The sequence below is a fragment of the Narcine bancroftii genome, chromosome 3 (genome assembly GCF_036971445.1).
Source record: "Narcine bancroftii isolate sNarBan1 chromosome 3, sNarBan1.hap1, whole genome shotgun sequence".
NCBI lineage: Eukaryota > Metazoa > Chordata > Chondrichthyes > Torpediniformes > Narcinidae > Narcine > Narcine bancroftii.
In genome coordinates this window covers 356,661,493-356,688,434 of record NC_091471.1, presented here as the reverse complement: position 1 = coordinate 356,688,434, position 26,942 = coordinate 356,661,493, and the positions used below count along the sequence as shown (strand labels likewise).

At 42.0% G+C, this 26,942-nt stretch overlaps 1 protein-coding gene across 9 annotated transcripts in view; it reads left to right on the top strand.

Annotated features, from left to right (window-relative positions):
* The window catches only part of ccdc137 (coiled-coil domain containing 137), a 196,250-nt gene that overhangs the window by 48,451 nt on the left and 120,857 nt on the right, over window positions 1-26,942 (top strand). For 8 of the 9 annotated variants that reach the window (XR_011354862.1, XR_011354866.1, XR_011354865.1 and 5 more), the window contains exons 5-6: window positions 8,746-8,812; window positions 21,674-21,754. Coding sequence is in view for 4 of the 9 variants with exons in the window: in XM_069929980.1 (XP_069786081.1) it covers window positions 8,746-8,812; window positions 21,674-21,754 (148 nt within the window). In the remaining 5 variants the exon portion in view is untranslated. Of the gene's footprint in view, window positions 1-8,745; window positions 8,813-21,673; window positions 21,755-23,172; window positions 23,306-26,942 lie in introns of those variants that run through there. The other variant, XM_069929984.1, reaches the window with a different exon arrangement.

Below are 26,942 nucleotides of genomic sequence, written 5' to 3'. Positions count from 1 at the left end.
TACCATCATATCACCGGCAAATTGGTAGACGGTGTTATTGTCTTACTGATGGATGGAGACTTGTGCTTCCTATCAACAGGGAGACTGAGAAACCCTGGGTCAGGATGGAGACTGTGGTCACTGGTTCAGCATACATAACTGGCTCCCTATTCACAGGTTGTAAAGAAATAAATCACAAGACACATAAACAACAACCTGAATTTATGTAGAAGCCTATCAGTTCCCACCACCTCCAGGCACTTCATTGAAGCAACAACAAATAAAATTTGAGTCTTGAAAAGACACAATCAAATGCTTGTCCAAATTGGAAAATCTTTCCAGACTATAAAATCACAGAGACAAGCAGCAAGGCAAGTCCTTTGGTCCATCGTCTACACTGGGCGAGGAGGAGTCACGTGATGGAGTAGTGGCCGGCAGGGGAATACAGCCCTCTCGAGAAATAAAGTGAAGAAAATACAAAGTTCAAGAAATACAAAACATAACAAATAAAAGATAAAGTTGTAGAGAAAAGAAAGAAAATGGCACCCAAGAAAGAAAAAGTAAAAACAACAGGAAAAAAAGAAAAGACGCCGGAAGAGAAAGGAGAAGGCCTTACCTGCATGAAGAAACAGGGAGCTGTCATGGAGAAGTGAGCCCGTTCTCCAAGGTTGGTGACGAACCCGCAGAGTCACGACCCCCCCAACCGCTGGACTGCAAAAATGGCTCTTTGAGCCAAATAAAACTGCGCTTACTAAGGAAAAGGAGAACACCGACGGGAGGGGGGGGGGGGTTCAGCTGAGGAGCGGGCAAACACAACGCGACCAGCTGAGGGATGCCCAACACCAGGGTTCTCAGCTGGAAGAAGAGGAAAGCGACAGGAAATGGAGTGAAAGGAAAGAAGAGCAGCAGCAGGAGGCCCAACAGATGAGTAGCCCAGAGGAAGAGGACCAACAGCAAGAAGCCAAGCAAGAAGAAGCCCAGCAAAGTGAGACAAGCAACTCATCAGGAAAGTCAGAAGAGACACAGATACAAGGAAGAGAAGAAGAAGACACAAACATAGGTACAGACACAGAAGAAGAGGAAGAAGAAGACCAAGATCTGCACAGAGAAATAGAAGGTAAAATAGATGGACAGAATATAGATTTTTAAAAATTTCAAGAACAAATGAGAGCATTAAAAGAATGGTTGACATTAGAATGTAGTGAAATGAAAATTACAGAAGAAAAAGTGAGTAGGATAGAGCTGGTCATGACAGAAATAGGGAAAAGATTAGAAAATGTGGAAGAATGAGAAACGGCTGTCGAAATGGAAGTGAATGACTTAAGAAGAAAATTGGAAGAAAGTGACAAAAATGTTAGAGTCACAAGAGTTGTGAGCTCAGAAAATTGATATGATGGAAAATTATAATAGGCGAAACGACATAAAGATAGTGGGCCTAAAGGAAGAGGAAGAAGGCACAGACGTGAAGGAATTTATAAAAGAATGGATCCCAAAGGTCCTGGGAATGACAGAAATACAGGAAGCAATGGAAATAGAAAGGGCACAGAGAACACTAGCTCCAAAACCACAGACACATCAAAAGCCAAGATCCATTTTAGTAAAATTTTTCAGATATACGACAAGAGAAAATATACTGGAACGGGCAAGGAATAAAGTGGCCAAATTTATGGTTAAATCAATGCAGGAAATGAAACTTATGGATATATGGAGGAGACAGCACCCAAAGGAGAAGGAATACTCATATTATTCGAGTAGGCATAAAACATACTCAAGGATTGATATGTTTTTGTTGTCGGCCCATATTCAAGGGAGAATTAGGAAAACTGAATATAAAGCTAGATTGCTATCTGATCATTCACCCCTGTTATTAGCAATAGAACTGGAGGACATCCCACCAAGAACATATAGATGGAGGTTAAACTCCATGCTACTTAAAAGGCAGGAATTTAGAGAGTTTATTGAATGCCAAATTAAAATGTACTTTGAAATATATATGGAATCAGTGAAAGACAAATTTATATTATGGGATGCAATGAAAGCTTTCATTGGAGGGCAGATAATAAGTTATGTCTCTTCTCTTTGGCTTGGCTTCACGGACGAAGATTTATGGAGGGGTATGTCCACGTTAGCTGCAGGCTCGTTGGTGACTGACAAGTCCGATGCGGGACAGGCAGACACGGTTGCAGCGGTTGCAAGGGAAAATTGGTTGGTTGGGGTTGGGTGTTGGATTTTTCCTCCTTTGTCTTTTGTCAGTGAGGTGGGCTCTGCGGTTTTCTTCAAAGGAGGTTGCTGCCCGCCAAACTGTGAGGCGCCAAGATGCACGGTTTGAGGCGATATCAGCCCACTGGCGGTGGTCAATGTGGCAGGCACCAAGAGATTTCTTTAGGCAGTCCTTGTACCTCTTCTTTGGTGCACCTCTGTCTCGGTGGCCAGTGGAGAACTCGCCATATAACACGATCTTGGGAAGGCGATGGTCCTCCATACTGGAGACGTGACCCACCCAGCGCAGTTGGGTCTTCAGCAGCGTGGATTCGATGCTTGCGGACTCTGCCAGCTCGATGAAAAAGGACTACAATCGAGAAATAGAACAGTTGGAAAGGGAGATAGTAAGTACATAAAAGGAACTAGCAACAAAGGATGATATAACAAAAAGAAGAAAATTGGCAGACAAAAAAATATACGAAACATTACAAACGTATGTTGTGGAGAAGAACATAATGAAAATAAAGCAAAAGTATTATGAGCTAGGAGAAAAAACACACAAAATATTAGCTTGGCAACTTAAAACAGAACAAGCTAAAAGAACTGTATTGGCATCAAGGAAAAAAGACAAAAAATTACATATAATCCAATGGAGATTAATGAGAACTTCAAGGAATTTTATGAACAATTATACCTGTAATGCGCGTCAAAAGAACCAAAGACTTGTTGATCCAACATCCAAACCAAAGCTTTTATTAACTAAAAGAGTGGACCATATCACAAGTAGGTCGACCAGTCCAGAATGACCTTGTCTGGCTCGGAGGAATCCTTTAAGACCTGCCAGTAGGTGTGGCTACACTCTCAGCCAATCACAGTCATCCTACACTACCATCTGTACATATGTACATATACACATTGGTGATAGAATTTGTACTATCACAATACCAAACTCAGAATGAGGGGAAAGATGATAAAATAGAAGAGTTTTTAGCTAAAATTGAACTGCCAAAATTGCAAGAAGAGGAGCAAAACAAACTGATAAAACCATTGAAATAGAGGAAGTACAGGATATATTAAAAAAGCTGCCGAACAATAAAACGCCCGGAGAGGATGGATTCCCAATATAATTCCATAGAACATTTAAAGAGTTATTAATTCCTCCTCTCCTGAAAGTAATGAACCAGATAGAAGAAACACAAAACTTTCCAGATTCATGTAAGATGGCAATAATTACAGTAATACCAAAGACGGGAAGGATCCACTCACACCAGCATCATGTAGACCAATATCTCTACTTAATTCAGACTATAAGATAATAGCAAAATTATTAGCAAACAGATTGGCCGACTGTGTACCAAAAATAGTAAAACAAGATCAAACTGGATTTATTAAGAAAAGATGAACAGTGGATAATGTCTGTAAATTTATTAATTTAATTCATGCTGTTCAAGGAAATAAGATGTGAACAGTGGCTGTTGCTTTAGACGCAGAAAAAGCCTTTGACAGGGTAGAATGGAATTATTTATTCAAAGTATTACAGAGGTTCAATCTACCAGAAAAATATATTAATTGAATTAAAGCATTATATAATGGACCATTGGCAAAGGTTACAGTAAATGGATATGTATTGAACCAATTTAAATTAAATAGGTCAACTAGGCAGGGATGTCCATTATCTCCCTCACTGTTCGCTTTAGCAATAGAACCATTGGCAGAACTGATAAGAAATGAAAATAAAAAAGGGATAAAAATAAAGGAGAAGGAGGTTAAAATCAGTTTATTTGCAGATGACATCATAGTATACTTAACAGAATCAGAAATATCAATAAAAGAACTACATAAGAAATTGAAGGAATATTGAAGGAACAAGATCAACGCAAATAAAAGTGAAGTGATGCCAATGAGTAATGTGGATTATACAGAATTTAAAAAAGAATTACCATTTAAGTGGCAAGCACAAGCAATCCGATACCTAGGTATTAGGTTAGATAATAATTTAAGCCACTTGTCCAAATTAAATTATCAGCTACTAATAAAGAAATTACAGGAAGACTTAGAACATTGGAAAGAATTACTGCTAATGTTGATAGGGAGGGTAAATTGCATTAAAATTTATGTCTTCCCAAGGATACAATACTTATTTCAATCATTACTAATTCCCTTTCAGAGAAATTCTTTCATGAACTAAAGAGAATAATAAGGAAATTTTTATGGAAAGGGGGGAAACCGAAGATAGCGTTAGATAAATTAACAGAGAGGTACAACCAAGGTGGTTTGCAGTTACCAAACTTTAAAAGTTATTATAGAGCAGCACAATTAAGGTACTTATCAGATTTTTATCAGACAAGGGAAAAACAAGATTGGACTAAGATAGAGCTAGATAAAATAGAGGAGAAGGTACCGGAACATATACTTTATAAGTAGGATGAAAATCTGGTACGATATAAAAGCTCACCAGTATTGCATCATTTACTCAATATGGAAGAAGATTCACTTAGAAAGGAAAAAAACAAATGACCAAATACCAAAATTATTATTGATGCAAAATCAACTAATCCCTTTTATAATAGATAACTTTTCCTTTAGAGAATGGGAGAGAAAAGGAATTAAAAGAATAGAAAATTGTTTTTTGGGAAATAATTTATTAACATTTGAACAAATGAAGTACAAATATGGAATAACTCATGGTACAATGTTTGCATACCATCAACTGAAAGCCTACTTAAAGGATAAATTGGGAAACAGACTGAGATTACCAGAAGGAAGCAGCTTTGAATATGTGATTACAGACACAATGATAATAAAAAGATTTATAACGAACATGTATATTAAGCTGCAAGAGAAGGAAAATTATGAAATAAGCTATAAACCCAAACAAAAGTGGGAAAAAAGATTTAAACATAAAGATAAAAAATGAAACATGGGAAAAGTTATGTTTTGGAACTATGAAGAATATAATAAACACAAGGTTACACATGCTACAGTATAATTGGTTACACAGGTTATATATCATGCCCCAAAAGTAAAAAAAAAATGGGATCCAACAGTATCAGATAGATGTTTTCGCTGTAAGAAGGAAACAGGAACAACAGTACATGCAATTTGGGCAATACACTGGCCATCGTCTAAGGGGACTAGCTCAGTTAGAAACCTGGTCAGAATGGACGAGTTGGGATGAGGGGCCCTCTTCTGTGCTGTGCGAATCTATTCCTCTAATTCCCTTGCCCCTTCAGATTCTACCAATCACTTACACATTAAGTGGGGGGGGGGGGGGGTGGGGTTATTTTCTGAGGCCAATTAACATACCATATTGCAAGTCCTTGCGATGTTGAAAGTAATCGGAACGTGTAGGGAAACCCTTGCGTTCACTGGGAGAACAGGCAAACTCCACACAGGTAGCATCCAAGGTCAGGATTGAACTGGGTCTCTGCTGCAGTCATGCAGTGTTTGAGGAGGGAATTCTAGAGTTAGTATCTGGGCAAATGATGGCTTCAGGTTCAGTAGTGAGTAGAAGTACCATTACGTCATAGTTAAAAACATAGAATAAGATAAGAGAACCTTATCAGGCAACCTTGTACCTTAAATGTATAATGAAACTCAACCCTAGAGAAATTAATTGCAAATATTGTCAAATGCAAAATATAATTATATTTCTTTTCAATATTGTCCTAAACATGCCCTTTTTCTTTTTGATTTGTGGTTTTTTAGGAGTTAAATTGCTTTGGCAAATTATTTAACCAGTGATTGGTAGATTTTATTAGTGTCAGCGACCTGGGTTCAAGTCCAATGCTGTCTGTAAGGAGTTTGTACGTCCTTGTGTCTGCGCATGTTTCCTTCGGGTGCTCCAGTTTCCTCCCACTCTCCAAATATGTACAGGGGTCATAGAAGAGCCTGTTACTGTGCTGTATGTTTAAACTTTAAAAAAATTAATTTTATTTAAACTCCAATCCTAGAGCTGATTGCAGCTCAATACTGCAATAAATCGGCTGAGTTCCGCCAGCATTTTGGTGTGGTTTTACTGCAATCACAGCATCTGCAGATTTTTGTGTTTCCCTCAGAGCAAAATAAAGAAGTAATTAAACGTGCACCTGTGGGTCTACCTTATCTGGGTTTAAGAGGTTGAGTTAAAATGATTTCTGGCAGATGTCAGAGAGTACACAGAGGCTGAGCTCAATCTGTCACATGCTGTTTACTCTGTCAGGTCTGGGAATGGAAACGGTATCAGCAATCTCTCCTCTTGAACAAGCCATTCAAGTCTGTTTATTTTTATGTGATTGTTACCTTCAGGCAAACATTGATAAAAGGGAAGGAGTCATAGGTTCGAATACTGATCATTGCCATCAGGTAGAAGGCTGTCAGAAAACCTTGGATAGAAAGGGTCTTTACTGTTTCTGACACTAACTGTGGACATGTAAATGTGCTGACTGGCTGCATCATGGTCTGGTATGGGGACCCTTGAGCACAAAGGCCTCCAAAAGGTAGTGGACATAGCCCAGGACATCACAGGTAAAAACCCTCCCCGCCATCAAGAACAGCTACAGGGAACGCTGTGTTTTACTAATGCTGAGAGTTTTTGGCTTGAATCATCGACCATTCTTTTTCTCCCACTTGATGGTACTCGTCACTCACAGTGTTCCTTCATCAAACTGTGTTTGGCTTGAAATAATCTTATCAGTTTTACCACGAATGTCAGGAAATTTTTATTCAAGTGACACAATAGGCTTGTAAATAATCTCTGGTAAGAGGAGTGTATGAAACCATCATATTCAAACTCTCAAATCACTGTGTAAACTGAGTGCTCTTTGATTTTAATTTTGGAAGTTCTTTCATACGTCACAGTTTTTTTGTATTAATTCCAGCACCAACCCTCTAGGGATATCCTTTCCATCTTTTTTTTTTGAATATTTTATTTAAAAATTTTCCATACATGAAATTAATAAACAATTATATAAAACAATAAGAATTTAAATTTAAGAGAGTTTCAATCATTACTTGATGGTTATAACCCATTCCCTTCCCTCCCGTACCCTCCCTCCCTAAACTCCCCCACCCCCAAATAAATTTATATATATATATAAAGGATATAAAATAAAGAAGAAAAAGATTGCTCATGGATTCCTCGAAGGATCGCTTATCATTTATCATGTTCAAAGCAGTATACAAATGGCAATCAAAATTAATGATGGGTGCTAAAGAAACACGATTGTTGAAATATTTGATTATCCTTTCCATCTTAGTTAAAGTCTACAGACACTGGGTCAAGTGGGTTACAGGTACCTCGACCAAGGGCAAAGGCCAGAAATGTTGGTTACCCTTTACTTCCCATAGATGTTGGTGAGTTTCTCCGGCACTGTTATGTATTCCTTTCCTTCCTAAGCACCTTGATTCAAATGATAGCAAAAGAAGGCTCAGGGGGCTCAGATTCAAGTGTTTTGCAAGACTTGCTTCCACTTCATTTACCTACAGGCTCCAGATTCCGTGCTCATCACCCTGAAAAGAGAGAAAAACAAGTTTGACTGGAATAGCCTGCCAGCAGAACTTTAGTTGTCCTGGTTACGAGATGCCCCTGAAATGGTGCGCAGTGTGAGTCTCCCGGTTAATATCATGCAGCTGTAAATCTGGACGCAGTAGATAAGAGAGAATGTACAATTGTCTTTCTTGGGCTAACAAGTGTGAGGCCTGTGTCAATTTATTATATTCTTCACTATTCATTTGCAATCTCAGAGTCGTGAGCAAAAGCAGTTGCTGTCTCAGAGGAAGGAATGATTCTCTTTGATACTGAAAATATTGAGGTAAAGAAATAAACTGAGCCAGGGGGTGCAGTATAAACAGACCTCTTACATCACCCCTCATCAGTGTGTACTTCATTGACAGCTCATATATTAGCTCATGAGAGGCTTTGAGAGGAAGAAAGTGGGCTGGGAAGAAATTAAAGATATCACCTTCACATGGGAATTGGTATTGGGCAAACTAATACTTGGAGCCCACTTAACTAGTGACTTATTGTGGACACACAACATCAGGAAGACGTAATAGCGACTGCACTTCCTGAGAAGATTAAGCGGGGAAGGCCACTGGCCATCATCATGTCAACCTTCTATGGGAGGTCTGTCGAAAGCGTCCTGGCCAGCTGCATCACAGTGTGGTTACAGTTGCTACAGAGAAATGAATCGTGACTTTAAAGGGGCTAATGGCTGATCGGACCTCTGTGCTCGATGGATGGAGTCCATATTTTCTGAATGTTACGATTGTCCCTGCAATGCTATTGTAATGCCAGTGACTCGGATATGAATCCAGCGCTGTCTGTAAGGAGTCTGTACATGTCCACGTAGTTTTCTTCCCAGGTGTATTTGGGTGGCATGGCCTGTTTCCTTGCTCTATATCTAAATTAAAGCTAAAGGCCACTTCCTTTGGCAGCTCATTCCCCTCACCCTTGTGCAAAGTAGGTGCTCCTCGAGACCTTCTCCTTCTCACCTTAAATCTATGCCGTCTGGTTTTACATTCCCCTACCCTGGGAAAAAGTGCATGACTGTTTACCTTTTCTCTGCCCATCTTGATCATCAGGGAACGAAGAAACACAAAGGCTGCTGATGCTGGAGGCAAACAAGAAATTGCTGAATCAACTCGGCAGGTCAGACAGCCTCTGGATGTATTGGGAAGGGTTGTACCTAGTCGGAGGACACATCAGCTGCCAATCAAGGTTTGGCTCTGTTCCACCCATTAGTGCACACCTTGCTGTTGTGTCTGTGTAAATTACCTGGACTGAACTCTCCAGCCTGCCTATACTTGGCCTTGGGCCATTGGCTGTTGTAATTGGATTAACCCTCCTGGCACTGAGGCATTTTCCTGAAAATGACCTGGGCTGGACCAGGTCTAGAAACGTGGAAGGGTGCTGGAGAAACTGTTGGTAAGATGTGCACTGTTAAAAGGGTTGGGAGGGTTTAATTAGTGTCTGTGAATGGACTCTCTTTTGCTTCTCTTTCTCCTATTGTAAGAGGCACTGGGCAATACTCATGTGACTCTTTGAGTGCCTTATGGCAGACAAAAGTTGTAGTATATCACTTATATTACATTTTAATGTATTATTACATGAGAATAAAAGAACTTATGAACCTTTGTTTTTGATCAATTAGCAAATAAACAAATAAATCCTGACCCATCGTCTGGTTTCCGCACTGAACCAATCACTTGTACCTTTGTCAGCAAAAGTGTGCTTTGTACACGGATCCCAGTTTTAAGGCAAAGAGAATAAAGGAGGTGCCTTGAGGCCAGCGATAAGGGTAAGCTTTGTGTCATGACTTTGTGGCTGAAGAATGTTGCATAAGAAAAAATAGGAAAGCTAGGCCTTTAAAAAGTGGCTGTTGATCAGCCTTCCAGTAAAGGAACAAACTCTGCTTCATTTTTAACACGTTTCAGTGCTGGAATGGATGTGTTCACTCGCACTCTCCTCTGAAGACTGCATGCAGTAAAAGTAAATCAGAGGTTGCCTTTATGTGCTGGAGCCATTTCCCAATTGAAGCCACTTTACTGAATGCATGCCCCCTGATATTGATATCCTGATGCCATTTATGCAGGAAGGCTAACGGCAAAATCCTCAATCATCATGGGTGATCTTCAGAACTTCAGATGAGGAAGACCATTTGCCATATATTTAGCAGCCAGAAACCAAGGGCTGGCTTGGTGATAATAAAATCAGGACTCATTCGATGAAACCTTCAGAAATTATTGCAACTGGCTTTGTAACACCGTTGTTTCCCAATCCAAATACGTTTCACAGTCAATCATCCTTAAAAGTGGTGCCAGTGTTGATTAAATTCTTAGCAATATCCCCTGGATCCCTGCCACTGTCCATGCCTTCCAAAGACAGAATAAGGGAAACCGTTACTAGCACCTCAAGAGCAGGAGGAGGGGGGAAGAGAACATAAGAAATAGGAAAAGGAGGCAGCCATCTGGCCTATTGAGTCTATTCTGCCATTCAGTAAGATCATGGATGATTGGGCCATGGACTCAGCTCCACCTACCCACCTGTTTCTTGTAACCCCTAATTCCCCTATTCATCAAAAGTCTTATCTATCTGTATTTAATGAGGCAGCATCTATTTCATCCTCTGGCAGAAAATTTCAGATTCACTACTCTCTGGGAGAATTAGTTGCTCCTCATCTACTTCCCTGAATCTGGAGGCTGAGTCCCTTCATTCTAGTCACACCTCCCAGTGGAAACAACCTTCCTGCTTCAATCTTATCTATTTATTTTATAATTGTATATGTCTCTATAAGATCACCCCCTCTCATTCTTCAAAATTCCAATAATTTAGGCAACATAACCTCTCCTCATAAGATAACCAACTCTTCTCTGGAACCAACCTGCACCATCCCCAAAGCCAGTCTATCCTTTCTCAAGTCAGGAGACCAGAACTGCATGTCGTACTCCAGGTGCCCACCAGTGTACTGATAGAGTGCTAGTGCTAATCCTGACCACTAGGGGGAGACAGGAGGTGAGCTGTTGCATCTTGGGGAAATTCAAAATGGATTCCTCCACGAGATCTTGTCTGTGCAAGTTTCTTCATGACAATAAAAGAAGCATCACAACCAGTACCCTGTACAGCTGCAGCATAACCTCCCTGCTCTTAAATTCAATCTCTTTAGCAATGAATGCCAACATTTCATTTGCCTTCTTGATTGCCTGTAACATCTGCAAACTAAATTTTTGCCTTTCACAAATGGAACGGAAAGTATTTTGTGCTGAGCTTAATGGGGGGGGGGGGGGGGAGGGGGGCTGTTCTTTGTTGATGGTGAAAAAGAATGGAAAGGCCTCAGAAGTGATAGAATTAAGAATATCTGTGAAATTATTTTTAAACGGAAAATATTCTATAAAAGTTTATGAATTAGATTTGTTTCGTTTGGGGATAATTGTTTTTGGTCCATGGAATGAGATGAGGAAATAAAGCTTTGTGAATTATCTGATTACTTATGACATACTTGACACTTCCTCATCAATCATCGCTAGAAAACTGCAGGAGTGTGTCAAGGGTGCCAGTAGCAGCACAGATTTATCAGATTTAATAATAACACAGGGCCCATTCATCACAGCCTTCATGGGTGAGAGAATGGATTCTATATGCTGCAACTTCATCCATGAGTTCCGTGGAGATCCAATAAGAGGGGAAAGAGTGTCTGGACAACTCCTGAATTGTTCCTTCAGTGTGTGATTTTCCTGGGGAGTGAGGTTGTTGCTATTCCCTCAACTCTGAGTTTACAGCCTAAAAAAAAAATGTAGACATACAGCACGGAAACAGACCTTCTGGCCCATGTAATATGGAGAGTCATGTACTGCTCTGGTGGGAACCTGTTTGGAAGCCACCACATCTGCCAATCAAGGCCACAACCACCCACAGTGAGCCTTTGGCTTTGGCCCCTGTGAAAGAATACACACTTCGCCACTGGCTCGCTTAATCACCTGGCCTATTTTGGGCATTACCTGAGCCGGCTCTACTGGTCGAACTGGGAACAAACAGAAGCTCCACTCCAGGTCACGAACCATAGACGACACTGGAGAATCCATTACAAGGTGTGTGCCTGTAATGGATTATTGTGGTGGACATGTACGAGTCCATCGTAAATTCTTTCCAAACTAATCGAGGTGCCGTACATGCATCAGGCCAAGGGATGGCAGGTACTGTTGATGCAACTTTTTACTACATTCTCTAGACTGCGGTGTGTAGCATTTGCCAGTTGTTAGTTGCATCCAAGGTGAGTGTGCTTCATGTGATCCCTGTGGCGACTTTCCCTCGAGGGCAAACAAAGGTCTTTTGTTACAATTGCCTTGTGGTCAGTCCCGTTGCTTCTCGGACCCGCCAAACTTACTCCTCATATCACACCACCCAAATACCCCAATTAACCTACAGCCCTTATACACTTGAAGGTGGGAGAAAACCCATGCAGACACGGGGAGAATGTACAAACTCCTTATAGACTGCGCCAGATTTGAACCCAGGTTATTGGCGCTATAATAGCATTGCGTTGACCACCACATTAACAATCTATCATGCTTTGTTGCAATGACCAGAGGTTGAAGTGTAAAATCTGAGTGTTTCTGATATTTTCTGCTATTATTTCAGATTTCTGTCATTTTGAAAGATCTAAGGTTTCAGACTGAAGGAGGCGAAGAGAAAAGTGAGGGTGGGGATGTTCTGTGCAGCGGGGCAGGGCTGGATGGTCTTTCAGAGAAAGGATAGGTTAAAGGTGCTCTGATATTGCAAAAGGTTGTGAGACCACACAAAACCCAACTCATTACAAATGCAGCAACAATGCTGTGAATACCTCAAGACATACTTTTAAGATGCTCTTTGCAAAGTGCGGACAAATCTGCCTTCATTTAACTTTTTTATTGATTTGTAGAACTGTACCATAATGAAAGCTTTTAAAACATTTTATTTCCAATAACCTGCTCACCAGTTCTCTATTGCAGTATTCTTTAAAAGCACCAGATGGAAGCTTGCATGAAGTAAATCCCTAAGCAGACTCCCATTTAATTTTGCAAACATTCTATCCAGTATTGTTGTAAAGTGTTTTCTGTCAATCCTGTAATTCTATCCATAACTGCTGATCGTTCACTCAACATACCCGCCACACAGACTACAAGAAAACAACAGGGCTTTGATTTCTTAAGGTTCGGTCTTTAACAGCACAGCCCTTCAGTTCATTACATAGAAGAAGCTGCAATGCCTTTTAATAATAATAAAAGCAGCAATTTCTATGATTTTAGCTACTTAAACTGGCAGTGAGACCAGGGAATTCAGGAAACATAAACATTGCTATTGATGTCTGAGCCAGTGATTTGAAGCCAATTTCTGAGCATAGAAGTCTTCATGTATGATCCCCTTCCTGGATTCCCGAGGGAAGCTGTTGCTGGGGAAAGGCCAGGAATAAGAATTAGAGTCGAGAAAGAGCAAAGAAAGTGCAAATCCTGGGATTCATTTCAGTGGGAAATACCTCAAAAGGTTTGCTAATTTTACATCAAACCAACCACAAGATCTGAAGGGGGCTGTGGTGGCTGAACAGAAATATAGCTGTGTATTCAGATTCAAATAATATTGCTTTTATTTTTAACCCGCAAAGTAAATGGAAGAACTTTCTTTCATTTGCCATTTCCATTTTCCTTGCTGCAGTGATGTACAATCTGTGCATGTGTAATATTAACAATTCTTAATCCATTCTATTACACACCCCAGTTTTCTTTCATATCAAATGCTCAATCCAGTTTTTTTATGGTGCCCACATTTAACATTCAAGTTTATTATATTTTGACTGTACATATGAGGCCATAAGACATATGGGTAGAAATAGGCTATTCAGCCCATCAAGTCTGCATTGCTATTTAATCATGAGCTGATCCATTGTCCCACTCAGCCCCACTGCCTGGCCTTTTCCCCATAACCTTTGATGCCCTGGCTAAACAAGAACCTCTCAATCTTTGCCTTAACTACACCTAATGGCTTGACCTCCATAACCTCCTGTAGTAACAAATTCCACAGATTTACCACCCTTCAGCTGAAGAAATTCCTCTGCATCTCTGTTCTAAGTGGATGCCCTTCAATCCTGAATTTGTGCCCTCTTGTTCTGGACTCTCCCACCATAGGAAACAATCTTTCTATATCTACTCTGTCCATGCCTTTCAAATTTGAAATATTTTAATAAGATTCCCTTCTCATTCTCCTAAATTCCAATGAGTACAGGTCAAGAGCTGCCAAACGCCTCTCATATAATAACCCTTTCATTCCCAGAATCATTCTCGTGAACCTCCCTTGAACCTTCTCTAATGTCAGCACGTCTTTTCTTAAATAAGGAGCCCAAAACTGCTCATAATACTCCAAGTGAGGTCTCACTAGTGCCTCATGAAGCCTCAACATCACATCCCTGCTCTTGTATTCTATTCCTCTTGAAATGAATGCCGGTATTGCATTTGCCTTTTTCACCACTGACTCAACGTGCAAGTTTACCTTCAGGCTATCCTGCAAGATGACTTCCCAGGTCCCTTTGCATCTGGGTATTTTCAATTTTTTCCTCATTTAAGAAATAGTTTGCCTGTTTAATTTTTCTACCAAAGTACATGATCATAACCTTTACAACATTGTATTTTATTTGCCACTAATCAGCCCATTCTCCTAATCTGTCTGTCCTTCTGCAGCCTCCCTGTTTCCTGTACACTACCTGCTCCTCCACCTACCTTCATATCATCTGCAAACTTGGCTGCAAAGCCATTAATTCCATAAAACATATCATTAATATACAAAAGAAACAGCCCCAACACCAACGCCTGAGGAACACCACTAGCAACTGGCAGCCAACCAGAATATGATCCAACTCTGCTTCTTGCCAATCAGCTAATGCTCTTTCATAAAACTACAAATTCTCTCTCTTGAGATCCAGTCCCAACATTCCCCTTCTAACACGCCTTTTCTATTTGCTGTTGACTTTGTTGTCCATATCCTGGCTACTGTTTGACAGTCTGTATATAACTGCCAAGAGCATCTTTTTATCCTTACAATTTCTTAACTCAGCCCATATGATGATTCTCTATCTGCTGATCCTATATCACATTTTTCTAATCATTTAAATTTGTTCTTTACCAACAGAGCCATGCCACCCCCTCTGCTTATCTGCCTATCCTTTCGATACCTGGTGTATCCTTGAACATTAAACTCCCAACGACATCCATCATTTAGCCACAACTCTGTGATGGCCACAACATCATACCTGCCAATGTGTCGCTGAACTACAAGCTCGTCCACTTTATTTCTTACGTTGCATGCATTTCAATACAAAATCTTTTAACAATCTTTTGTTTGTTACTTTTGACTCTGTGTCCCTGTGTCCATGTTGCATTGCGGTTCCACTGGCAAAATTGTATTTTATTTGCCACTACTCTGCCCATTCTCCTAATCTGTCTGTCCTTCTGCAGCCTCCCTCTTTCCTGTACACTACCTGCTCCTCCACCTACCTTCGTATCATCTTCAAACTTGGCTGCAAAGCCATTAATGTGTCTGTCCTTCCATACAAACTCCCTACCAGACATACCTACTTGTGCACCAACTGCCTCTTCCTCTGCCTCTTCACTTTGGTTCCCATCCCCCTTGAATCTAGTTTAAGCCACCTCCAACAGCATTAGCAAACTTCCCTGCCAGGATATTGGTTCCTCTTGAGTTCAGGGGCAATCCATCCCACTTGTACCGGTCACCCCACCCCCAGAAAAGGTTCCAATGATCCAAGAACTTTAAACCCTACCACCTGCACCATCTCTTCAGACCCACATTTGTCTGCACTATCTTCCTTTTCTGACCATCCCCTGCTCATAGAACTGGGAGAATCCAGAGATGACCACCTTGGAGGTCCTGCTCTTCAATCACTTTCCTAACTCCCTCAACTTATTTTTCAGGACCTCCACCCCACTCCTGCCTATGTCATTGGTACCAATATGTACCATCAACCTCTGGCTCCTCACCCTCCCCTTAATAATAGTCTGCAACTGCTCAGAGACATCCTGGACCCGAGCACCCGGGAGGCAACACTGTCCTGGAGTTCCTTTTGTGACCACAGAATCTCCTATCTGTTCCCCTGACTACTGAATCCCCTTTGACTATCGCTCCGCCTGACCAGCTGAGCTCCTCCAGCACTTCATTGTGTCTTTACCTTGAATGCAGATAAGGTCATCAGGAATACTGTTAACTTCCCTGACCACCCACATTCTGCAAGAGGAGCATGTACTTGTGCTGGTTGCCATTCCCGCTGTCTATTTAAGAGGAAAGGGTTAGAAAAAGCTGTCTTTACCTTATATCTCCACCTTATTCCTACCGAAGCCTTTCGAGCTGCAGCCTCAAATTCCCATTCCTACACTGGGCCGCTCAGCAATGGCTGCTCCGCTTGAACTTACCTTCATTTTATCGGCTCTATGTAATTAGCCAATGGAGAAATTACATCTTCCCGTTCCCATTATTGAGCAACAGTATTTCTGCGGACCATGGTGCACACATAAACGCACACAATACACTGAACATAATAATCACATATCTATAATTTAAAATAAATAGATAGAAATATTTTGGAATTATTTACTCTATAACAGAATACTGTTTATCAATCCCACAGCCTGCAGGAAGAAGCTATTCCCCAGCCTGGATTTTGATGCTCCTTCCTGATGGTAGTGGGTCAAGATACTGTGTGCTGGGTGGAAAGAGTCCTCAACAATTCCTTGAGCCCTATTTAAGTAGTGTTATCAATAGAGGAAAGGGAGACCCCAGTGATCCCGTTGCCCGTTTTGATGATCCTTTGTATTGACTTATTACTTATTGACCATGAGATTGTTGAACAACTGATGAACTGCTCATACAAACTCTCCAAGACTTGACTATTTATTTAACAACATTTATTTATTTTTAAATATGTATCTAGGTACTGTGTATGTACCATTTGTCTGTATGTGAGCTATGACTGTTTGAGTGTTTGCATGTTTTTCCACCAGGTCTGAAGAACGCTGTTTCATTTAGTTGTACTTATACAATTGAATGATAATAAACTTGAACTTGACCTTCAGTCTGTTGCTTTTCAGCTACCATCCTACCCAATGATGCAGCCAGACAGGACATTTTCAATTCTGCTCCTGTGAAAAGTTATTAAGATGGGGGGCCAGTAGCTTTGCCCTCCTCCACCACCTTTCCCCCTCTGTGCTGCAGCAGTATTGCTCATTTCACATCCGATTCCCCACCCTCAAGCATTTATTCTCTCCACCTCTGGAGGCTGCAGTATCATCTACAAAATGTGCTGCAGGTATCTGCCTGAGCTGGTGAGGCGGCGCTCCCAGACCCGCGATTTCTGCCGCCAGATAGATCCAGTGCATCGGCCATATATATTCCCCAGCATGCTGCATACCATCCTATCTTGGAAATATATCGTTGGTTCTTATTCATAACTAGGTCTGGAACTCTCTGCCCATGAACACTGACTCTGAATATGGCACATCACCCCGTCCCCACATTACCAAGGGCGTTTGAGGGACGGACATTTTCCATAGTGTTGAGGGGCGATCAGAAAAGTGTGTGAAAAACTTGATTGACATTGTCCATTTGATGTTGAAGTCACCTAAGGTTCAGGGGGAAGCCATTCAAGCCCGAGGTGAGGAGAATCTTCTTCGCTCAGAGAATTAAACAAGAAGGCTGTGATTAATAAACAAAAGTGCGATCTAATGTTACAAAGATATGTAACCAAAGTTTCAGGTCTGAGCCCTTCGTCAAACTGAGAGAGTTGCAAACTTATGAAACTCCCTACAACAGAAAGTTGTTGAGGCCAGTTCATTAGATATATTTGAATAGGAGTTGAACATGGCTCTATTGGCTAAAAAGGGATCAAGGGATATGGAAAGGAAGCAGGAATACACATGATCAGCCATCATCGAGTTCAATGGTGGTGTGGATTCGATGAGCTGAATGGCCTACTCTTGCACTTGTGTACCATCATTTCATGTCAGTCTGATTGTGTTAGCTTCATAAACAAATAGCAGTTCCATTCCATTAATGAGGAAAACGCTTCACAGTAATTCAAGCTCCTCCAGAGGTCTTACTTTTAGCTTCTTCTTACCCAGTCTCTCGAAATTGAGGGTAACTCACTCCCTCTGCAGTTCTGTGAGTTCCGTGCATAGGACAATGTACAGTGCACAGATTGTGCCATGAGTGGGGTAGGGAGAATGAGGGGAGATTTGACAGATGTGATGTACAAAGTAAATGCCAGCAAGCTTTTCCAACTGAGGTTAGGTGAGACACAAACTAGAGGACATGGGTTAAGGGTGAAAGGTGAATGTTTAAAGAGAATATTAGTGGTAATGTCTTCATCCAGAGAGTGGTGAGAGTGTGGAATGAGCTGCCAGCTGAAGTGCTGAATGCAGGCTCAAATTTAGCAGGGCTGAGGTCAATGGTCCAGGGGCAGGTCAGTGGGACTAGGCAGAATAATAGTTCAGCACAAACTTGATGGGCCAAAGGGCCTGTTTCTGTGCTGACGTATTCTATGGTTCCAGTGGGCAGCACGGGAGGTGATTGATGCCTGCTTTGTTTGTTGGACCAAGGTGTAGCCTGTGTGGAAATTACCTTCACAGATAATTCTCCATTTCAATCAGTCATGGTTCAGGAATTTCCACAAATAGGGGTGAATGTTACTTTTGGGCAAGTTGACACAGTGTTTTCTCTGACTTTCCATTCATCTCTTGCTGTGACGGAACTCGAAATGGAGTGCGAATTTCTGGTGTTGGGCATACGGGTGATGAGGCCAGCTGAGTGTAATTAATGGCTGCCTATTGGACATGTCAACCTGGGAGCGGACACAGATTTTGGTTCAGCATCCATCAGTGGATCTAAAGGAATTGCAGGGCAGGGTTAGTGAGATCTCTTCACAACTTTCAGGTGTCCAGGTAGTCCAGGTCAGCGACGGGTACAGGAGGACAGAGGTTTGGTTTTAGACCACACCCATCTGTCTCCCTAACACATCATTAATTATGCCTGCTGCCTCCATCCCTTTCCAATCATGACCATTCATATAAAATGACAAAAAAGATTTATTTTGTGATAATATTCAATAAAAGAGTGGAAAATTCATGGTTCATGCCAAAAAAAACCTTCTGTATTCACGCAACATTGTTTTATTGGCATGGGGACACTAACATATTTCAAGTAAGTCATGTGCAGTATTCATCTTTACTGCACCATCTGCCTGTTTAAAGATTTCCAATTTATTTCAAGTTTCAATAGGGAATTTGGGTTGGAAGTTTATGCATTACATCAGCCATCCAGTTATATAGCAGCAATAATGCTCTCAGTCTCACAGATGTGCACAGATATAGCAGAACCTTTGGTCTGAAATACAGTTTCGGCTGACAGGGTTCTGAATAATGCATGAGTCGCCTTCTGCGGAAACTGATCTTTCCTGTGCGAGCAACCTGAATCATCGCAATCTGAATGACAAGCTTCAAAATGCCACCTCATCTCATCCTTGTCTTTCCTTCACCTCTAGTCTCTCCTCCCCTGGGCATGCAGTCTGCCGTCCTTCAAAGGGATCCAACAATATGAGCTCCTCATCAGCCTATAATGTGTCAATTGGTGCCAGGCATCTTCACCATCTTCTATCCATTATCAAAGTCATGGGGGTTCCCAATGAATGGTGGGCTTGCGAAATGGCCAAGACAGTGAATTGGTCTAGGAGTGGGAGGTCTGCTTTTGGTTGCAGTCTTGGGTCTCAGGTAGTGCAATGCAGCTCCACTTCCCCACAGGGGCTCTTATAAAGTCAGAGAGTCACACAGGGAGGAAATAGACCCTTTGACCACACCCACCAAAATGTTCACCCACCTGCCTGCATTTGGCCTATATCCCTCCTAAACCTAACCTTTCTATGCATCTGTCCAAATTTTTCATAAACATTGTAAGAGCACCTGCCTCAACCACCTGCTTTGGTGGCCCATTCCTTACACCCACCACTCTCTGTGTAAAAACATTACCTCTCGGGTTCCAATTAAACCTCTCCCCCCTGCCCCCTCACCTTAAACCTATGTCCTCTAGTTACCAACTCCCCTTCTCTGTGAAGAAGATTCCGTGTCACCCAATCTTTTCCTCTCATGATTTGCATCCCTCTGAGATCATCCCTCATCTTCCTGTGCTCCAAAGAATAAAGCCCTAGTCAGTTCACCTTTCCCTGCAGCTCAGGCCCCCAAGTCCTGGCAATTTCCTCATAAATCTTCTCTCTTCCCTCTCCAGCTTGATAAAATTCTTTCTGTAGCACAGTGACCAAAACCAAACACAGTACTCCAATACTTACCAATAACTTATACAACTGCAACATGACCTCATAACTTCTATACTTTGACTGATGAGGGCCACCCTATCTATCTGTGACTCTAATTTCAAGGTACAGTAAAACCTTTGGTATCTGGCACCTATCAGTAGATATTGGATAAGTGAATTTTCCAGTTGCTTGAGATTGTGTGTTGAGAGATTGGCAAACTAACAGTGAGACGCGCCAATTTTAAATTTCTGTGCTTTTTTTAACTATTTTTTTTTGTTGCCAGTTGCTTGTGGCTGCCGGTTGCTTGAATTCCAGATTACAAGGGTGTTACTTTACTATGTACTTGTACTTCTTGACTACAATCCCCAAATCCCTACCATTCACTGTGTAAGTCCTACCCATGCTAGACTTTCTAAAATACACCACCTCATATTTTTCTGTATTAAATTCCATCAATCAGTCTCCTGCCCATCTGATCAAGATCCTGCTGCAATTTTTGGCAACTATCTTCACTATCTACTAACTCGGAATATAAAAACCACAGTTAGCAAGAGCAGCTACAAAACTACTGGATTGTGGTTGAAAATATTTGGAACACAGACAAACTTTAAGGCAGTGGTTCTCAATCTTTTGTTTTTCACATGCACCACCTTAAGTAATCTCTTACTAACCACAGAGGACCTATGGCATATGCCATAGGTCCTCTGTGGTTAGTAAGAGATTACTTAAGGTGGTATGTGAGTGGAAAGAAAAAGGTTGAGAATCACTGGTTTAAGACAAGGAAGACCCCAATCATTCATAAAAACCCCCGTCACCCTGGTCACGATCTCTTCTCGTTGCTACTTTCAGGTAAAAGGTACAGAAGTCTAAAGTCCGGTACGTTCTTGAACCTCTACCTCACACCCTATCTACAAACCACTCCGAGACCACTAAAAGACCTGTCTGTATATAGTTGCTTTTGCACTGACTGCAACTGTGAAATTTATTTATCCATCCTTTTACCATCATTATCACTTTTCTCATGTTATGGCACATTGTGGTAATTGGATTTATTCTATTGTGGTCAATGTATCTACGTGCTTGTGTGGCTGAAGCAAGTAAGAATTTTGATGCATGTGCACATTGTACTAATGTATATGACAATAAACTCGTATCTTATCAGCAAACGAGACTCCAAACTCGGCTCATGGTTGCTGTCTTCAGTGACCTGAGTTTGAAATATCTCCCATGTTGTGACCGCAGAGTTCGTGTGTTCTCCCCAGGACTTCACTCGTTCCCCCTTTGGGTCCTCCAGGTTCCACCTACATCCCAAAAATGACCAAGCTGTAAGGCTAATTCGTCTCTGATAATTACTCCCAATTCATTTGGAAACACACTCTGGAGATTGGAGCCCACTTGAATTCAGGGGGATTGGTTTGTCTGGACCTTTCATAAGCTGGGAGAATGTGTTTTGGAAAATCGCCATACCCTCTGACTTGCTGTTCCATTATGACCAGAGTGTTCATTCCAGGGAATTTCCAGGAATCTTTTACTGTTCATTCTAAGAAATTATTCAGGAGTCTCTTGGGCTGAAAATTAAAGAATTTTTTTTTTGGCCAATGTTGGAGTCAGATTTACAATTTATTTTTGGGTGTATTTGCATTATTATATAAATCAATGTTGTTTACTTATTGCAGAACAACGGTGCACTTGATTTCCCAGCATGAATCTCGCAGGCAAGATGATGGAGCACAAAACAAATATCATGAACAAACAAGGTACCAAATCAATATAACAGTAACTGCATCTTGTATTCTGATTTGGCACTCTCTAATCAGATGGCATCAACATCAACCTCCAAATTCCATTAACCCCTCCCCAGTCCTTCTCTTTCCCTATCCCTCTGTTGCCTTGCCTCCAGATCCCTACCCTTCAGAGCCTTCTGACCTCTCTCCCTTTCACATCTCAGCTTTTTTATCTTCTACCTTCCCACTTGTCACCTCTTGCTTATTAACCTGTGCTCTTCCCCCTGCCTCTGCCTCCCTCCTCTCCTCTTCCCCCACTGTTTAATTCAGGCACCTACTGGTTTTTCTTTATTCCGGATGAAAGGCTCAGGCCTGAAACGTTGGTTACCCTTTTTACTTCCTATGGATGCTACACAACCTGCTGAGTTTTTGCAGAAGGTTTGTGTATTGCACTTGGTCCCAGCATCTGCAGATTTTCTTGTTTGAGACCAACTTTGCTGAGATGAATATTCCTGAAGTCTTTTCTATTATTTGTTTGTGGTTGTGTGGAAGGAGTTTGGCTGCAGTATTGCCAGGTTTTTATTAAATTAGTTGTGATTCTTTCAAGCAATGCTCTGCTGCTCCACAACTTCAATCTGAGACATCATTTTGAAATAAATCAGCCAGCAGTTTCAGTAAACAAAACACCTGTACTCCGTCTCTCTTCACAACCCATGGAGAACAGCTCTTGTACAAATGCCCCATTCTCAGCATGGGAGCCTTTGCAATATACACTGACACAGGTAAGGCAAGGCTTACTTTAACAGCATTGGATAGGAACTTGCAAAGGTTATTTGGGAGAGGCTATTTGAAGGTATAGAGATGTCTGGCAAGTGGGAGGCATTTAAAGATGAGATAGGAATATGTTGTCCCTGAGCTTTCCCTATGAGAGTGAAGAGAATGTCTGCCAGGAGTAGCAAAACCTGGTTGACAAGGTATATTGAGGTACAATACCCAAACACATGCACACATGTGCAAATGCATACTCTCGCACGTGTAGACACATGCATGGAGATAAACAAACAAAATTAAGGGTGTCCTTTCCGGATGCATCATTGTGTGACACGGTAGCTGGAAAGCAGTGGACAGGAAGATCATTAAAAATGGCCAAGAAGATTACTGGGGTCCCTTTCCATCTCTCTTTTCAACCCACAGAGAACAAGCTTTCATACAAGAGACTCATATAATGGAGAAAATCATCCCAAAATATTTATATATAAATTATATGTTTTGTATGTATGTGATATAATGTGCAGTGTACTGTGGTCTGGAAAGATGCTGTTTCATCTGGTTGTATGTGTAGTCAGATGATAATAAACTGGAATTTGAACATGTGCACAATCGCACACACAGATACACAAACATGTGCCTAGGTACTTCCTGGCATAAGTCCCTGACTGGTTCTATCCTAGGGAGCTGTGTTCCAATGGAGTTTGATGAGATGATACAGAGCAGGGACTGACAGTAGGAATCAACATGGTTATCTCATGACCTATAGAGGATGGGTAGCCACTTTCTGTGAAGATTCAGAAGTCTTCTTGTAATCATCATCTGTGCAGTAAAGTCACACCATTTCAATATTAGCTACAAACTGATCTTGAGCTGTTCTGGTTATTTATAGACAAATGTAATCAGATCTGACAGACCTCTTGAGAGGTAAACACAGGAAACAATACTTTTTTTTCCCCCCTTTAGGAAATGCCAGAAATTCCTAATCCATTAGTTTCTTCATGAAAACAATAGATGTTGTTCTTTCAGCCTGTAATTGCAACAGAAATGCTGGAGATTGCATGCTGGACAGAATCAGCAGGTTGAACTTACAAAGAATGGTCATCATCAAGATTGAGAGGGCAGAGCAGAGATAGGCAGCATAACAAGGACAGAGTGGGAGGGGTTGGATGGGGGCCAAGGGTGAAACATGATAGACAGATGGGGAGGAAGATGTGGTTGATGGGAAGATGCCGGACAAAGGGAGAGACAGTGCACCAAGAGATAAAAAGGAGGAAGATGAATCATACTGGGTGTAGATGGCTGAAGACAGTGATCAGTGGATAAGCTGATAATACAGATGCTGTCAGGGAGAGGTGAAGAACAAATTGGACCACCATGGAGGGATTGTTGGCAATACACGAGTGGGAGAGGATGGTTTCAGAAGGTGGAGGGGAATGAGAATAGGTGAGGGGGGGGGGGTCAGTCAGATGGAGTGTGTGGGAAAGAGTACAAAAATAACAGAGGCTGAATAACAAATACAGCTCAGAAAAAGACTCATGATCTGAAATTGTAAAATGCAATGTTTCACCATTGGGCTATAGACTGCCTGGGTGGGATAGGAGGTGGTTCATCTAGCTCACATCAGGACTCATTTTGGCAGTGGAGAAGGCCCAGGAAGGACTCGTCTGTGTGGGAATGGGGCTTCAATATGGCAAATAAAATGCTGGAGAATTTCCTTTATCTAAATGTTGGCTGAATTAGTGAACCATTTGACAACAGGGTCAGAGGGGCTGTATCCTGAGCCCAGCAAGAATTGCAGGCAAAGCTCACAGAGGATATCACAGTAAATTTCAGACCAGGCTAGCATTTCATCCCCACCTCTAATTGCCCTCAACTTCCTCTTGACCCACTGCAGCCTCTTTGGCAAAGGTAGGTCTGCCGTGCTGATAGGAGGAGAGTTCATGCACCTGGACCCTACGGTGATGTAGGATCAGTGAGAAAGTTCCAAGTCATCCTGGACGAATGCAGTTTCAACAAATCTCAAGAAGCTTGACACCACCCAGGACAAATTGGTCATCTTGATCAACACCCCCATCCACCAACCAAAATCTTTCATTCCCTCCACTACTTTTTTAAAAAAAAGTTTATTTAAACAACAGACAAAACATCTAAACACACTATTTACATTGCAAATTCATGAGGAGCAGTAAGTTAGTACCACCCTTCTGTTACATAGAATTAATATTTTCAAATTAAAACCCATTATTACTATCTACGTCTCACACACAATCCTCGGGGTGGGGGGGTGCAACCATTCCTAGAACTTGGTCTCTTTCCCCTTGGATACTGCGAGCTCCCACATTAATGACATATGGGCCTGGACATAACCCCAAAAGAGAGGCAGGCAGTCAGCTTGCCCTGAACCCCAAAAGAGGGGCAGGCAGTCAGCTTGCCCTGAATCCTCGATTGCCCTCTACTTCAACTTATGGTCAGCTTCGCCAGGCCCAGCAACAACCGCACAAAGAGATCCTCCTAGCACCTGCCCCTCCACCCAATCCCTTGGCACCAGGTAACCGTAAATCAGGAGCATGGGGCTGAAGGGCAGCCAGAACTTGAGGAGCAGGCCCTTCAAGTAGGCAAAGAGACTCTATACTCCACATAAAACATGGTACACAGTCTCCTGCCAGCCAAAGAAGTGACAAGCGGCCAGGGTGTCAGTGAACTGACTCAGGAAGTGGTTACTTGGCATCACTTGGTGCAACACCCTCCACCCCAGGTCTCTGAGGGGGGAGGACTCCCCCATAAAGAGATCTCCACAGTAGATCTCCCTCACTGCCAGGTGGCAAAACCAACCGGCACGTCATGACTGGACAACTGATGAGGAAGTGGAAAGTGTACAGGATCGTGCCGTGACCGCAGTGGACACCATCTACAAAATGCATAGCAGTCATGTGGCAACAGCAGCTACCAAGCCTGCGACCTCTACCATGAAGGAGGACAAGGAGAGCAAGCACTGGTGAACACCTCCTGCAGGATCTCCCTCCAGGTCCCAAACCATCCTGGAGACTGCAGATGCTGGAATGTAGACCAAAAACATTTGCTAGAACACAGCAGATCAGGCAGCATCCGTGGAGAGAAATGGACAGTCAACATTTCCGTCCACTGATGCTGCCTGACCCATCGAGCTCCTCCAGCAGTTTCATATTTTGGCGGCAAATCATCCAAATTTGGACTTGCTTTGCCCATTGTTGGCTGAGATCCTAAAATATCCAACATTTCAAAAGGCGGCTGATGGAAGAGAATAGGGTGGCATGGTTAGATTAACATTGTTACAGCACCAGTGCCCAAGGGTTGAATCCTGCACTACCTGAAAGGAGTTTGTACATTCTTTCCACATCACTGAGAATAGAAAGAAGCAAAAGACAGTCCTTTCTGAGTCACCAAGTGTCTGTGATTCACCTACAGTGCTCTCGCAGTCTCTGCGACTGCACAGACCCCTGTTCAATTCATCAACAGCCCAAACGTCAGATCCATACCTCCAACACTCTCAGGAAGCCCTCAGTCCCCAAGGCCATTCAGGAGCCCTTCTTGCCCTCAACACCCTCTAAAATCCTGGTTACCATGACCCAGTCTCCAACGGGCTGCAGCCTGTGTGGGTCCTTCAGCTGCAAAGCCCTTTGCTTGTCCACTGTCATGGTCTCTAACCTGTAGGGTCATCTCCTATGCTGCTTCTCACTGGACCTTATTTTCCCCAGAACATGCAAACTGTTCAATCATTTAGTACCATTATTGTTGACTCGATTTTAACCTCAAATCCACATTTCTGTCAACCTGTAGGAAACTCAGCCATTCCCTTCCCTGCTTAACAAGAACCCCTCTTCCTCAGATGTAACATCATTAATAACTGCTTACATTTTCCCCATGACAGATGTCAAGCCAGATGCCTGTAGTTTCCTGCTTTCTATCTCCTTCCTTTTTTGAAGGCCATTTTCCATTCCAATGGAACTTACCCCAAATCCAGAAAATTAAAATCAATGCATCAACTCAGGGTTGTAGTGAAAGGTCATTTCAACTTCCTTAATATTGACTGGCACCTCATGACCGGAGGAGGGATGGAAGGTGCTGAGTTTGTCATTCCTGACACGGTATGTGGACCAGCTGATGAGAGGCCATACTCGATCTAGTTCTGGGTAATGTGCCTGGTCAGGTGGTGGACCTATGGGTGGGCTAGCATTTTGGTGAGAGTGACTAGAACTCCCTTACCTTCAACATAGCTGTAAAAAAAGATAAAAATCAGACAAACTTGGAAAGTTCTCAACTGGGGAAAGGCTAATTATGAAGGGATGAGGCAGGAACTAACGAGAGTAAATTGGAAACATCTACAAGGGTAAAAGCACAGAAGTAATGTGAATGAAGTTTAGGAACCACATGCTGGGTTCAGGATAGGTTTGTCCCAATGGGACAAGGAAAA